The sequence below is a fragment of the Pterocles gutturalis genome, unplaced genomic scaffold (assembly GCF_000699245.1).
Source record: "Pterocles gutturalis isolate BGI_N339 unplaced genomic scaffold, ASM69924v1 scaffold35470, whole genome shotgun sequence".
Taxonomy (NCBI): domain Eukaryota; kingdom Metazoa; phylum Chordata; class Aves; order Pterocliformes; family Pteroclidae; genus Pterocles; species Pterocles gutturalis.
In genome coordinates, this window is record NW_010147080.1 from 8,051 (window position 1) to 24,458 (window position 16,408).

The 16,408-nt window shown below is 40.0% G+C and overlaps 1 protein-coding gene across 1 annotated transcript in view; it reads right to left on the reverse strand.

Annotated features, from left to right (window-relative positions):
* Positions 1-16,100, reverse strand: part of KLB (klotho beta) — a 16,332-nt gene extending 232 nt beyond the window's left edge. Inside the window, 6 exon segments of the mRNA XM_010085948.1 lie at positions 1-130; positions 1,953-3,096; positions 4,681-4,949; positions 7,295-7,802; positions 15,260-15,951; positions 16,016-16,100. The exon segment at positions 1-130 is cut by the window's left edge and continues 232 nt beyond it. Of these exon segments, the coding sequence (XP_010084250.1) occupies positions 1-130; positions 1,953-3,096; positions 4,681-4,949; positions 7,295-7,802; positions 15,260-15,951; positions 16,016-16,100 (2,828 nt within the window).
* Positions 16,101-16,408: the final 308 nt, after the last annotated feature.

A 16,408-nucleotide genomic window follows, 5' to 3' on the forward strand; every position in this document is an offset into this window, starting at 1 on the left:
TTATTGTAAAATGTTATTGAAGGCTTTCCTTTTGAATCTGAAGTGAAGAATCCAAATCTGGGTTTAGATTTTTCTTCAGTCAGTTTAAATGCATAGTAGCCTTTAATCTTGACTTTATCGATGTAGTATGCTGGGAAGGGGGGAAAAAAAAAGAAATGTTGTTAATAAAACCTTGCATGACCTGCAAACCTGGTAATGAGTTCAGATTTCAAATGATTAATCTATCAACTTAAAAAGCACAATTGCATCACAAAATATTTACTTACACTTACCCCTTCTACCAGTACCCAGCTCCCATGGTCTTAATTAAGCAGAAAGAGTGCATCATGATTTAAAAAAAAAAAAAAAATTGGAAATTTTCTGGACCTGCTCTGTGAAAGCTGGATTTTAACAGGGTTAAAGCTGGGACTTGCTTTCCTGGGAAAAGCCAGATGCTGCTCTTCCAGCTGCAGCGACTCAAGGGGAACAGCTGTGCCATGAGAGGAGCTTTCTGAAAATTCCTGCCCTGTTCCAAACCCAGCTGCTCAGCCCCACAGCGTGCATGACTGTATGTTATACTGCTGCACCCAAGTGTTGGGCCAAAATACTTTAATAAAATCATAAACAGCAGTCCTTCGTGAGTAAACATCTCTCCAGTTCATGTGTAAGCAGACAGCATAGTTGGGGATGTGACCCAGATGAAGCAAGAACATTGTAAATGGGGTGGATCTTTATGTGAGTACTATGAAGTATCTTGCTATATGAAAATTACAATGGGAATACTATGAGTGCCCTTTAAACAAATTTTTCCTTTAATAACTTATTGTTCTTTTGTTTGCAATGTGAAATTAGCAGAGAGAATAAATCAGCAAATGCTCATTAGTCCTCTAGTAACTGAGAAAGAGCTAAGCACTGGAGGGGGAATGCTCTGTTTCTTGTTGGTGTCTAAAAGTAACCTGAAGCTGTGCCTAGCCATGAGTAAGATCCATCTCATTTTTTACATAGCTAACTCCTAGAGAGGAGAAACCAGGACATGTAGACTGTATTTGGGGACAGGTGTCTCAGAAAAGCTTTCAGACACCCCACATCCTGATCAGGGAACTCACTAGTGCTTGCCCATGGGGAACAGGGAGTGCAGGGAAGTATTGTACGTCTTGTTTTGGCTGTACAGTTCAGGTACTGAGGCCCTTCTGGCATCCTGAGGCTTGCTGCTTTCCTTTTAATGCTTGGTTGAAGGAAGAGGGATGGGGAGGGGTGAGGTCCCTGCAGCACTTCTCATGCAATAAGCTATTGCTAAAGGTCATTGCCTTGAGCATTTTTGTCCTGTATCTCCATAAGTGTTACCAATTTTTCTCTAAAATGAAGAACTAGATTCTATCTCCGTAAGTGTTAGCAATTTTTCTCTAAAATGAAGAACTAGATTTCTGTAGGTGCACAGGAGAAACCAAGTAGTGAAACAGGAACTAGAGTTTGACTCTCCCTTCACAAGCAGCTCCTTAAAAATCTGGTGACCTGCTGTTTTTCTTCTCCATGTCCCTCTAGGTCTTCTTGGGACTTCCTTGTGCTTTCCTGGCCAATGACTCTAGTTCAGCAAGCAAGTAAGGAGGCTCCCACCTTTCTTTGTAGAGTAGAAATTAGAGTTGTCTCTTGGGAGTTGTTGGTCTGAAGTACCATCTCCTACTAACTTCTGAATAACTACTCTGCTGCATATGCATGCCCAGATGGCTTCTCACATGCTTTAAACTGCAGGCAGCCGTGGCTGCCTTTCACATAAGGGGCTTGATGCCATTGCATTGTGTTGTATCTGCCCTGAGCGTGCCTGCAGACTCGGGCCCCTCAGGAGGCTGAATGCTGCTGGCCAGTTCCTGCATCTCAACCAGAGCTGCTTGCTCTGTCTGGGGCAGGTCTTCAGTGTTTGCTGGGTCTGTGCTATGGAAATGGCTCTGGGGATCTTGAATCTATCATATACTTACCTTTTAAAACCTCTTGTACGTATTTCCCTAAGTAATAATTTCGAAGTTCATCGTTGTCTAAGGACTGGTCATCTATTCCATTTGCTGTGATGTAAATATCGATGTCACCATAGGTTTTTTTAATCCACCTGAGAACTTTGCGCACTCCCCAAGGCACCACTGCCAAACGGGTAGGGGAGCTCAGGCAGGTGATATCCTGCAGAAATTGGATGTCACGATCAAATTCATACTGGCTCCCATTCTGAGGTTCGTGAATCACAAATCTGGTGGTGAAATGATTCAGTGCATAAAAGTCAGCTGCACCTTTGACAAGCTGCTTTTCCTCACTTGTGAAAGATGGCAATGAAGAGTACGAGAGGCCTTTTCTGTTTTTAAAACTGATGTAGTCCCTCATAGTAGCTGGATAGTCCCCAGTCTTAAATATGGGATCAGCAAACCAGCCTATTTCAAATTGAAGAAACCTGTTGGCAGCTTTTGAATGAGATTCAAAGTAGGGGTTGGCAGGCTCAGCCCAGTCTGAATGCAGGGACAGGGACACTTTGCCATACTGAAAGGACCGGTACTGCTCATCATATATTTTCCAGGCCATGGCATGTGCTATTAATAAATTGTGTGCTGCCCGGTATGTATCGTTGCTGCTTCTATTATAGACATCACTTAGCCGGTTAGGCTCGTTTATTGTAATCCAAAGTTTAACCAAATCGCCAAGTTCCTGAAAACATAGAGCTGCGTAGTCTTGAAAAGCGTAGGCAGTTGACTGGTTCAGCCAACCTCCTGCCTGCAGCAAAGGACCCGGCAGGCCCAGGTAGGCGTGAGTTGGATAATATAAGGTGACCATGGACTGCACATTGAGCTTCAGTACTTCACTGATCACACATCTGTAATACCTAAGCACTTGCCTGTTGACCACTGACAGATCTCCATTGGGTAAAATTAGTGACCAATCAAGTGCAAATCGGTAATGGGTGACTTTCATTTTTTCCAGGAGGTCAAGTTGCTTTTTAATACTGACAAAATCCGTGCACTGTGCTGGTCGGGTTTTTAGCTTCACCCCTTTAACTTTGTGAAGGAGCCCGTCTCCCGTGATGTTCCAGAGGTACAGGCTGGAATCACAGAACTGTGGTGAGGAAGCCACAGATTCTGCCTGTGAAAATAAAAACGACATGTTATAATGGTGTTTAATTAAATGAATGCCTGCTCGTAGTCTGCATTTCTGCCTGTTTGGCTGTAGGATTAGTGTTGGATGTCAGGATGTCCTGATCAGATGCTCCGAGTAGAAGAGGATAACAGACTCCCCTGTTTGGGCTTTGTCTGTGCTAGTGGTCGCCCTACCCATTCTGTTCCTTCATCTACGGAAAGGATTAAAATTGTGCTCTCCTTTCTACTCAGCTACATGCTGGCATTTGCCCTGCCATGAGCCTACACAACATACATTTTCACACAGATAGATCTCCCGGATTGAGTTCACCCTCTGGTCGTGCAAACAGCAGTTCTCAGGCAGCTGGCAATAGAGCGGGGTGGTAAGAACAAGCTCGGGGAGGGGGGGCGGGTTATCCAAGGCAGGCACGGATTATTTTGGCACTGCTGCTGAGATCAACCTTATGAAACCATGGCATAGTGTTCCCTGGTCTTACTGGCAGTCCTTCTGCCTGTGCAAATATCTGACACAAACAGCTTGTCGCATTTAGTTATATCTTTACTATCTTCTACTGGTGAGCAAGGTTCTGTGTAGCACATGATATTGTTTTTTCTATTCCAGTTTCTTAAAATACTTTTTCTAGGATTTGGAATACAATATAGCAAAATTGAATATTGAATCTGATTTTTTTAATAAAATGAACTTTTTCATGCTGTATATTAACAAAATACATAGAAACTTTACCTTTTACCCTATGTTGTCAGTGAATAGGTTAAATTATGGAGTTTCATTTTTTTGAGGCTGACATTAGTTATTGGACTGTCTTTCTGTATGCGATGACAAAAAGACTATTCTAATGCTGGACATACCTATGTTTAGTTTATCTACCAAGTTTAATGTCGAAATAGATACTGCAGAAACCAGTTTGGAAAAAAGGTGGTGTGATCTGTTTTCAAATGGCAGCTCAGATGGTAAAGGCCATATGTGCTGATGTTGGTTATCTTTGCCTGTGGTGTAAGTCTTTTTGAAGAATGGCTTGTTTCCCTCTTGTCCAAGTAGTGCTTAGAGCCAGGTTCAGCCCAGGAATCTGTTTCTGCCTTGTTCAGTAGCTTTAGATGAGACCTTGAGCCTGCAGGTAGCTCTCCTGCCACCAGCGTAACCACCTTGTCCCTGCCCTGTGCCACCCCTTCCGTCATGCTGTCATAAGCATCCCTATGGCCACACTGTGAACTGGATTGGGAAACTCCCCTCGTTGAAAAATAACCCAGGAACAATCAGTTGGGGTCAACTTCTTGGTCTGAAATTTCCTGATCTGATCTGGCATGTGGTGACACAAGCATGCCAGGGTCTTGGAAGGGCTCCTGCAGCAGGGTCTGCTGCTGCAGGAGTGCTTGGCACTCTGTGACGAGCTCACCCAAAAACCTGTAAAGTATATAAAGTTGAAACTATGCAATTATGGCTAGGCTTAACTTCTGTTTGCAGTGTGCACTGAAATTCCTGAATGCAAGGTACCATACACAGTCATTTATTCACACAGTAAAGTTGTTGATCGCTCTGCCTCCAGCCGTCTTCCCAATATTTTACACTTACCTTGAGAACAGACTCGGTGATACCCCAGGAGAAGTCACAGGAGAACTGAGCTTGCAAGCTGGCGGTAGACTCCCTTGGGAAGAAGCCATTTTCTTGTATGATTTGTTTATAATAAAGTGCAGATGACTTAGGAATCCTTTCCTTTTTTTTGCTTTTGAAGTCTACATAAAATAATCCACGCCTGATGTTGTAAGCATGTTGCCATTCAAAGCCATCAAGTAGCGACCAGGCTGTGTAACCAAACACATCTATGTTGTCATATTTAATAGCTGCGTAAGAGAAAGTAACATCCATGAGTTATTTATGACTCTAACATATATAAGGGATATTTATGAGAAAGGTCTATTCGCTTTGAAAATCCTGAGGATTTCCTCAACACTCTTAGAGTTATTGGCCCATTGTAATTCATTGCAAAACTGTGACAGACATTATACATCTTAGTCTTTATTAATTAAAAAAAATATGTACATCACAAGTTCCTTAAGAAATTCAGTTACTGTAGGATGCTTTATTTCTGCTCTGAGCAAACATGAAATATTACACCACATCCGGATTTTAAATTGCATTTGATGAATTGCAAGTCATACATACCAATAAAATTAGAGAATTATGACTGAAAATTAAGGGTGTAACGGTTGATCTAGTTTGTGACTTTGACATGAAGCTCTCTCCCTTTATTTGAAAGATTTTTTGCAAGCTCTAACATTTAGGAATGTCTATTTAGCTTCTAAATTGAAAAATTCAGTCTGTCGGTATGGGACACGTAATGACTTTAGAAGAAGCTGGGCTGATCAACCCAGAGACTGAAGTGCTTGATTTATTCACAGAATGGGTGCAGCACGTGTGTTTCTGAAGGCAATCTTAATTTCCTCCACCTTGCAAAGGAGTACACCTATAATCTTTTCCATATAATATATGAGAAAGATGACAAAATTACTGTTTTCTCAGATGTGGAACCTGATTCATCAGGAAGGGCAGCAGAACTTCCAAAGCAGCTTCTCGCTGGACACTGACTAAGAACAATGTTCATTACCCACTTACAGCTGGCAGCCTGGAAGAAAAAGTCCAAACTGCACGCTCAGCCATGTTAGCTGCCTGGCACCAGCTTTAAGCCAGGAAATAACACAGAGTGGGTTTGTAGCTCTGTCTGCAGTGACAGTGAAAGGAGAGGGCAGAAATGAAGTCAGGATCCTCACTGAATGTTAGAGTGGGGATGAGAAAATCCTCCTAAAAACCCAGAGGATGCCCAGGAGCAGGAACAAGGTGTTGAAGGTAGAAGAGGTTAGGAGATAATTAAGCTCCCTGTGTCACCAGAGGTGACATCCACTGGAAGATCTCAAGGCATTTCTGTGTCTGCGATAGGGGGAGTGGTGGAGTCCTTCTGCAGAACTAATAGTTTCAGGATTGATAAGTGTATGCATGTCACCAAGAAGTTGTAGTTTCAATTGCATCCTTGTATCGCAATTGAGGTCAGTTCATTGCAGCAGTGATGTTACACATCACAAATATTCATGAGTAACAGTGCTGTGAGTTACAGACATAGGGAGCAAAGTTTGCAGTGCTCTCCTTCAATACACACGCGAGAGTACAGCTCCTTATAGCCTGTTACATGCTATCTTAACAGCCACCACCCCATTACAATCTGTCCTAAATAAATGATGTTTTTAGGTTAACCTGATCGAATTGATTTTGCTGCAAAGCTGTGCTCTGTGAAGTTTAAAATTTGAACCAACTTTAAATATATCTGGATAAACTTCATTTGGAGCTTGATTATATTTGTTGGTGATACAGTACTTCCTAACTTGGTGTCAGAGTAAACACTCCTGTTTTCCCTTTTCTGAGGATCAGAAAGGTTTTTGTAAAGAGACCCGAGCCATCCCATCACTGCAGTGTGGCATCAGCAGCAGGGCAGCCTGCTGAGAGGATGGCTCTGGGGACCAGCAGCTGTCCCTCTCCCAGCGCCAAACCTACAAACTGGGTGAGGAGGAAAAGAAATGCTGGTTTTGTAGAGCATTTATATTTCATGCAAAATTAAATCTTTTGCCTTCAGACAGTACCCCTGTACACTGGCTTTATGAAGGGAAAATATCAAGATTAAAAGTGTGTCTTTCAAACATATTATCTCTGTTTGGTGTGCAGTGATCCTGAAGAATGATTGCCCTCCTCCTGCTGATTTCCTTTGTGCATTTTGCATTGGAGTAGGATCCCTGCATGGCAATGACAGTCTGTAGTAACTGTCTTGTTTTCCTGCTGTCAAGGTATGTACCTGCACAAAGGCTTTACAGTTGGGCCACCACCAGGGAAAAGTAATATTCAATAGATTTGTTTTCATTAATTTCTGACTCAGTTTTGCACTCATTCAGTTTTAAAATCAAACACAGATGTTGGACTTTAGCTTTCTGGGACAGGGGCTATGGTTTTTTCCTATGTTTGTACAACACTTAGCACCAGTAGATCCCGATCCATGACTTGTACTCATGCAGTAGAAGTAATTAATAATTAACTTAGTTGCCATTATCTCTTTTTAAAAAAATTATTAAATCATTACAGAGCTAAATACCAAATGATCTCAGAAAGCTCTCTGAAAATCCAACAACTTAACTTGTGTACAAACCTTGTAAAACCTTATTAATGAAGTTTTTCATCATGTAGATGGCTGTGGTATCATCTGTTTTCACATGGCTGTCAGTGAACCAGCCATTCTCTGCAATCAAGATTCGAGGACTGTTGTATGTCAGTTTAATCCAGTTCAGTACTTCCCTCAAATTGAGTGACAGATTTTGTCCCATTTTTGGTAGAGTGTTTGGAGGTTTAAAGTTATTAGGACCAAAGGAAAATGCAAAGAAGTCAGCTGTTCCCTTTATGTAGTTTTTCTCATCTTCAGTAAAGCGTGGCAAAAATGAGAATTCATTTTTCAGTTCTTCTGGATAATCGCCGTCCCCATGGATGGGTTTAGCAAACCATCCGAGTACTCTCTCCATAGACTGCTGGCATTTAGAAATGTCCAAAGCATCTTCGGATTTGTTAGGTTCGATCCAGTGGGATCCCAATACTATGGACAACATCCCCTTCTGATACGGTTGAAAGCGTTTTTTGTAGTTATGCCAAACTTTTGCATGAGCCTGACGAGAGAAAAATAGCATTAAATTGTAAATCTATAGTAAATCTCTGTGTGCGTCAGCAGCTAAACAGGCAGGTAGCTGCATCTGATTCACTGCAGACTTCTACAGAAATATTAGCGTACAGTTAAGGCATGCTAATTGCCCTGCACAGCTGTAATGGGCAATCACTGTTATACTGCAAGGTACCTCAAGATGATGGCAATGCTCAGTAGTATCTCGTGTGCACCCTTCCTCTGACACATTAGGGCTGTGGCTTTTGCCTTTTAACATAGGTCCAAATTTCATGAGAGGTCTCAGCAGGGATGTGAATAGCTGCTATGTGGACACTTTGGGACTAAACAGCTGTTGATGGTGGGATTTGAACTCCGTGATCTAGACAGTCCCATCTAGGTCTTTCTTTGTCAGTGATTGCTGATAACGGTTAACATTTTAAATCATCATTACAACTGCATGTAAATTATGTATCACAGATTAGGTTTCCTTTGTCAGTGTTGGCTCTGTGCTACTGACTGCTCAGTGCTATGGCTGTTACCTGGATTTCCTCTGATCAAACCATATCCACCCCATACTCTTCTTGGGACACACTTCCATTTGTTTTAGTTTGGCCTAATCATATCAGTAAGTGTTCTACTTTTGAGATTTGCACAGTCCTTAATGTTAAAAGTTGGAGAAAGGACCCAGTGGCAAAGTTTGAACCCAAATGTCGAGAGAGATGCACGCAAATGTCATGTCCAAACATGAGAATTTTTATCTAGGGTTTTAGTTCATTTCTTGTTTGAAGTTGCTATAATAATGAAGCTTATTTATTTTAGCTATTAATTTTGAGAGCAACATCACTTTGGTTTTAAACGGAAATTTGGCAGCAGTATCTCATAACATCTGTTGGGTATGGCATGTTTCAGTACACAATAATCGGCTGAATATTGACTTCCCTAGGATAGATAGAAGTTTTGCTGTTTGTGTTAGTGACAATGAAAGCAGACTTTGTATCAAATCTTATTTCAATTTTCTGATTATGATCATGTTTTAGAAAGCTTAACATTGTCACACACCAGAATTACCTTAAAAGTCATGTTGTTAATTACTTAAATAAGAGAATACAGCCATCAAAATTTACATGAAAAAAAGGAATACAAGGGAGACTGAGGAACCACCAGCACTGTCAGAGTCCCATGAGAAAAGGGAAGAGCTGGGGTGTCAGCGCAGGGTGACTCTGGATCATGCCAGAGGACATGACACAGGGGAGGGCAGTTGACCTCCCCCAGCTGAGGAGTTGTCAAGTAACTCAGGGTTTACATTGTTCCTGATATGTGGCTCTATACTCTTAAGCTGGAAAGAAAATAACTGTTTGCACCCAGGAAAAACACTGACCAGCATTGTGAAACACTCAGAGCGCCGAGTTAGACTGACGTCATTACCAAGCCAAACAGCATTGCTTACCTTTGACAATAATTTCAGTTAATTTATCTAGAAACACACAGCCTTGACAGTTTAAAAAACAAAAGACCTGATGTGAAGTAGATATTTGGTTAAGCTAGGGACTACTGAAGAATTACAGTTTGTGAAATTTTGTGTGTCCGTTGTTTATGGTTTCTAAGGTCATGCTTGTAACATTTGTTCAAGGTCTTTGAAAATACTGATAAAGTAACATTAACCTTTGAAATGCAGGTTCTGTAGCTGAAAAGGAAAGTCAGCAAAATTGTACTCATGAGGCAAATTGCAAGACACAGTTAAAGTACTATAAAATGGATTTCTTACAAGCCTCATTAGAAAAAGAAAATGGCCAGTGCCATTTTCTTAGTTACCCACACTGTTTCCCAAAGGTCCCTCCAGCCCGGGATGGCTGCTGGGGCCAGGCTTCCTTTGTTCTTTGCCTCTAGTGATTTCTCACCTGGTTAGTGTGTTTTTTTTCCCCCGGACACAGGCTACTAACACCACTGTTTAATCAAAGGTATTATGGTTGTGTCCGCTTAACAAGAAAAACCCTTCTGGAGTCAGCTGTATTAGCTGTGCCCAGTGCCAAGCAGCATGACAACAGCACCAGGTAATTTTAGCAATCACACATTTCTATGTAAGTGGAGAAAGATGTCTTTGCCAAAAACCAACTAATTAGAATGCAGTATTGACATGTAATGACAATCAGGGACAACTCATTGTATTCATACGCATCCTCAGGAGGTTGATTAGAAGAAAATAAAGTTACTATTAAAAATATTGTCTACAGTAGAGAATACAGAGGCCACAGGTATAGTTCTACAGGAGTAGACCTCAAGTACAAGTACATTTAATATGAGTCCAGATAAGATCCTCATACACAAATTCATATGTGTCACTGATGTCTCTTAATTCTGAGGGTTAACTCTATTGAAAAAACATTTTCACTCTGTCTGTATTAAGGGTTTTTACAGACGTAGTAGAGACAATAGCATTAATTATCTGTAAAGCAGCTTAAGATTCTCAGATGGAAGGTGTTTGCTAACTGCAAACTCTTGTTGATGGAACCAACTGATTAATATAATTTGTTTTGTAAGACCACACATGAAACAAACATCAGTTTAAAAGCTGTATCACACATCAAATTGGCTATTTTGAGTAAATCTTCATTAACCTTTTTTCAGTTAGAGTTTAATATCTAATCTTTCACTTTCCTTGTTAGATCAAGGACAAATGTCAAGGCTAAGTACACAGTGAAAGCAGGATCAATATTGTGTATTTATTCTAGAAACATATGATACATTAATTTCAGCCTATTTTCCTGGTATTAGTATAGAAATTATTCCATAGACTTGAAAGTCACAGAGAGTGCTAAGTCAGTTAGTATTAACCCTTTAACAATGCTAGATAAGTCATTTTAATAAAATCAAGACAACAGTATTGTTCTCTCTTCTTGAAATATTCTCCTTTGAACTCTGATCCTGTAATTTATCATGTATGTACACAAATGGCTTACTATTGAAAGACCAATACTTTCAGATTCTTGAGATACGTTAAAGTCAATGAATTTTCCTGAATGTCTCAGCAATGAGCACACAAAACAATGTCAGGGGTGTATGGTCTTTAGTATGCTGGAGAGCGAGAACATTTAGGAAAACTAAAATTTAAAAAATGCTAATAAAAGCATTCTGGCTTTGTGTTTAATTGTTTCATTTTTAAATCATGACTAGCTAGAATACAGAGTCTGATGATGATGGTATTAAACATCACTTTAGAAGAAGGGCAGGTATGTGTGGCTTATTTGGAAAGTATATTTCAGTTCAAGGCCCTTTCGGTCTGTGGTAAAGATGCCATGTAGTCAGTAGAGCTAAAGCCCTTATTTTGCAAACTGTTTCTGAAGCTCAATCCTTGTGAAAAAACAAAGGGCTCTTGAGATGTAGGCAAGTAAATTTCTAAGAGGGTGGTTTGAAGGACTAAGGCTTTACTATCAAATTTGTTGTATGCTAACCATCTTGCATTTGGATTGTGTTTTCCTGATGATTTCCAAGAAGTGTAAGAAGGCTAACCTGAATATAACACATCATACAAAAAAGTGTGAATCAGTGCTGAATTTTACATCATCACTGATGGCTACTACTGCTTGAAAAATCTTCCAGCATAGACATTTACAAGCTCAGGCAATTTTGCTGTCCATCCTAGAGCCATACTTGATGGAGGCAGATTTCCCTCCTCTTGTAAGAAATACGGGCACTGGTGTAGCTCCATCTTTCTAGATCCTGAGGAAAGGAGGCCCCTTTGGAGGAAGTGAAGAAAGTGCCTGGTGGAATGTAGAGATAAGAATAATTCACCATTCATTCAGTAGAAATTTGGTTTTAAGGAGTATGAATTACGGGACTTCTCTCAGACACGCTCATCCAAAGATCCCAAAGCAGGCAGCGTCCATGAAGAGATCCTGGCATAGTAAGAGTTACTGAAGACCTGGGAGTAATACAGCTGGGCACAGAGATGAACCTGATCTGTGACAGATCCATATGGAGACACCACATTTGAAAGGGAATTTATTGCCTTTTCCCAGTATGTGATATGAAGGTGTCCATCGAGAAAATTTTTATGGAGATCTTATTCTGACAGTCTTCTCCTGGGCTTTTCTGACAGATGCAAAGGAGTGTGAATGACCTTTAACAGGGAAAAAAAAATAAATCCCCTTTCTGCCTGTTATGTAGCAAAGGCAGAACTGCCTGGAGGGCACTGATACAGAGGACAAAAAGAAGACAGCTCGGTCTGCAGTTTGTGATCTTTACAAACCTCAATCTCAGTATAAAAGAACATAACTAGATCCAGGGAAAATGGTAATAATATATCAGGTATATATCTCATTTAGCTCCAGACACTAATATTCATCTGCTTTGTATTTTCTTGCGTCTTGTCATATTTATTTACTATTAAATCAAAGGAATAAGTCTAATTTTTCTGTGTGCAGTTTTTTTCCTTCTCTGCCTCAATATGACAGCTGCGTCAGGAGCAAGCTCATAGTTTTTGTATCTTCTTTGATGTGTCTTTCAAATTTCACATGCCAAGTTACATATTATAATTGTTTACTAATTTGCCTTTTGTAAATAAATTTGGCTTTTATTTTTGGCTCTTTTTTCTCCTTTAATGAAGAAGGGAGATCCACTTTCAACGTCCACTCTCCATCTGGTATAAGATTCCACATGCTCCTCGTGTCAGTGATAATGGTCATACAATTGAATAGAGATTTTGCTAAGTGAACCCCGTAGCAATTTATAAGTGTCAAACTTCAAATTTCCTATTCACTTCCATGGAAGTAGTATCAAGTCCTTTAAAATGATCAGTAGCAATCACTACCCTCTGTGTATGAAAAGCATAAACAGTAACAGGCAAATATGGTTTTATAAGTTGAAATTTTGAGTTCTTCTGTGGATTATTTTCCCCACATGGATTTCCCAAGCACCCTGCTTAGCAGCCTTTGCTTCTGCATTCACCATCCCCCTTTATGGGTCTTGAATAGCAGCAAGACCCATGGAAAAGGCAGGACGGCCTCTTAAGCACATGTATCTGGGGCACTCCCTTAAAAGGATGCAAGGCCCAGAAGGAAAGCACATGTATTAGGTGATACAGCATCTCCAATGCCTTGTGCTAGTCAACGCCCTAGGGCTCTGGGGCATAATGAAGACAGACCAATCCTACTTTTCTTGAAAAGCCTTAATAAGATAATTACCTACCTGAATTCATTCACAGAAGCAGATCGTTTTTTAATCAATTCTAAAATGCATGGACTTTTCCCTCATGCCAGCCAATTATTTGAGTTTTAAGATGTTGGGTTTCTTTAGTCTACTAAAATTGATACTTTAAAATCAAGAGAGATTTCTTCAGCCCTCTTCTAGGGATGCAAAAATCTCCAGCAGCTTTCAAACTGCTCTCACAATAAAATAATCCAAAGTCCAAAAAAGCACAGGTTTATGGTTTGTTATATTGTTTTTGTGATTCTGTGAAACCTAGCTTCAGTTTATGGTTGATATATCACATAAAAGCACTCCTTTATATACATGGTGATTAGGTCTCACAACACAACTGCAACAGTGCACTGGTAAATGAAACTAAAAGTAGGACTCATGAGAAAGCCCAATTTAATTTATCCAAAGGTACTACGAAAAGGCTTGAGAATGATTATTCAGCAATTTGTTATGTAACAAAGAGGTGGCCAGATTAGTTTCTTTTGTGCGTTACAGACCTGTTTTTCCTCCACAGCATATTTCATGGGTGGACCTGGTAATGTGCATGGGGTGGGATGGAGAATATTGTCTTTCAACAGCCTGTCCAAAAATGAAGCCCTGACATGGACAAGAATGTGGCTCTACCTAAAGCCACTGACATAAATGGGCATATTTTCAGCAGCTTTAACAGGCTTCGCCTCACACTGCCAAAACCTGATATTTTTGTTGGTCTTTTATTTTTGGGAGGACATTTTTGGTCTGCGGTGGTAAATTAGAAGGCAGCCGTAATACAATGCCTGAGAAACAGGTTTTCATATACCAGCCCTGAAATAAAGAGCCACGTGAAATCTCTTTGAAGAGAGATTCAGCATGTGAATCCTGATTACGCATCAATACATTCTATTAATACAGAACTGTCAACAATAGTAAACAAACTGACCATTTAGATACCCACAAAAATCTTTGACAAAGATTCTAGCTCAGGATGCTTGATGACTTTTCTACGTGTAAATCTTCTATTGACTGCAGTGTGAATTTTCTGAAAAAGGAGGTTCTGCAGCTTCAAGACCAGAAGCAAATACAAGAAATAGAAATGGTCAGTTGCAGAATATTTTTAACTACTCTGGCAATTATTTTTTCCCACACGCATTCTTCTTTCTGTAGGACAAATACATTCAGATGTATTTGTTTAATTATATTTATAATGTATGGTAGGTAGTAAAAAAATTCTCTTTGTGACTGCTAGGAATAGTTTGAGCAGAGGGAATTATACTAGCTGCTCTATCAAACAGAGACAGGACAATAACCTGCTCTGTGAACTATTTTGAGCACTAAAGATTAAAAAAATGCTGTATTGATAGTTAATTCTTATATTAAACTGATGTTCTTAGAAATTGTTTTAAATTGTAGCATGAGAAAATAAGAATATAAGCTCCTGTACAGAGGAAATAGCTGCTCTGTAGAACAAAATTAATAATCTATCAGAGAAGATGCTGTAAAATCTGTAATGCTGTTGAGAACACCAGGAACTTCTGCATTTCCTCCTTAAAAAAATATGAGACACTTCAGACATCTCTTTTTGTCCTTCCCAAAGAAAGAATACCGTGAACTGAGGACCCAGTACTCCAGCTGCTGAAGCTATTGATCACAGGATCAAGCCTCTTGTAATTCTGTAGAAGACAGCTGATAAATAAAATAAGACTGACATAAAAAATTAAATTCCTGAAGACATCATGGAAATAATGTAATTTTGAAACTCTCTAATACTGAAGGGGACATTTGTTTTCCTCCAAACCCAAGAACTGCTGACCTTGGTAATTCAGCGATAAACACTTAGCAATATGATCTTACTAAGCTAGAACTAACAATTTTTATATATACATACTCTATTGCTAGTAGAAGTGATACAATATGCAAACGCAAATAGATTTAATTTTAAACTAATAGAACAGTCATTTCAGTGTAGCTGAATGAATGGTCATGCCAGTGTGTTTAATTAAGTGAAAAGAATAAAGGAAAATCATGCTCTTTAATAGCCAGATTTTGTTGACAAAACCCAATTTAAATAGAGTAAGAAATAAACACTTTAAACAAATAATTACTGTGTCAGCTGTTGTGACAACAACAATAAAATAAACATGAGGATTAAAAAAAAAGACTGCCTTAGCTAAGGGTTATTTCTTGGTGTGTTCACATTCCTTGATTTTTAACATTGACTACATGATTGACTCCTCCCATCATTTCCCATGGCAGTGCAAGATCAGTTTGTAAAATTTTACAATATCGTACCTTGATCAAATTGTGTCCTACAGAGTAGACGGTTGTTATTTTCCCCCTCTCTCCAGGAGCATGAATACCTGTGCCATATCCATGCCAAGCAACTAAATACGGATTGTGGATTGTAATCCAATACTTAACGCGATCCCCAAAGGTCTGGAAGCAAAAGGTGGCATAGTCATTGAAGATATCAATTATTGATTCATTTTTCCACCCCCCATATTTTTCTTGCAGCATCAAGGGCAGGTCCCAGTGGTAGAGAGTAACCATGGGGTCAATATTTCTGTAGAGTAGAGAGTCAATAAGGGTGTTATAATACTGCAGTCCTTTTTCATTGGGAGCTGCTACCACTCCAGTGGGAAAAAGCCTTGACCATGAAATTGAGAACTGGTAAAATGTAACTCCCAAAAAATCCAAAGCAGACAAATCTTTGTCCAACAAGGTGTAACTGTCACTGGAAGCATCTGTGCTGTCAGCATCCCTGAACTCCGAGTGGATGAAGCGGTCCCAGATGGAGGAGCCTTTCCCGTCCTTCCTCCAGCTACCTTCCACCTGGAAAGCCCCCGTCCCTACGCCCCAGAGAAACTCTTTGGGGAAAGTGTCATACAAAAACATCTGTGTTTCACTCACGGGGCTGAAGTGGGGTTCCTTTTTCCACACAGATCTTCCCTCTCCAGCAAGCCCAGTAACTATCCTTATGAAAACTAAAGTCCAAAAAGCAACAAATCTCTCCAGTCGTCGGCCACACATTATGCTGGCTTATAGCACCAGTGTTAAAAGTCAGATTTCTTGCACTGATGCTGAAAAAAATCCATTAATTTGCTGGAGTCCCCGCCGTGCAGACTGTCTTCATTTGCCACGAACTGCTGGAGTGTCTTATCAAAGCTTCACTAAAAGCTTGTGATTGTAAAAGCCCTGTCAATGATTAGCCTGAACTGTGAGACCTAGAATGGGTCAGAGAACAGCGTAATTTTTAGGGAGGTGGCTTGTGTATGACCACTAAGACACCTAGGTGGCTTTTTACTGCAGGAAAATAGGTTGCCTGAACAACATAAATACTAGTAACTACTTTATCATTATTTAAAGCTCGGTTATTTAGGTGGGAGAATATAGGTGACAGAGAATGCTATGAAGCTATAACATCCTTTATTCCTTGTGCAG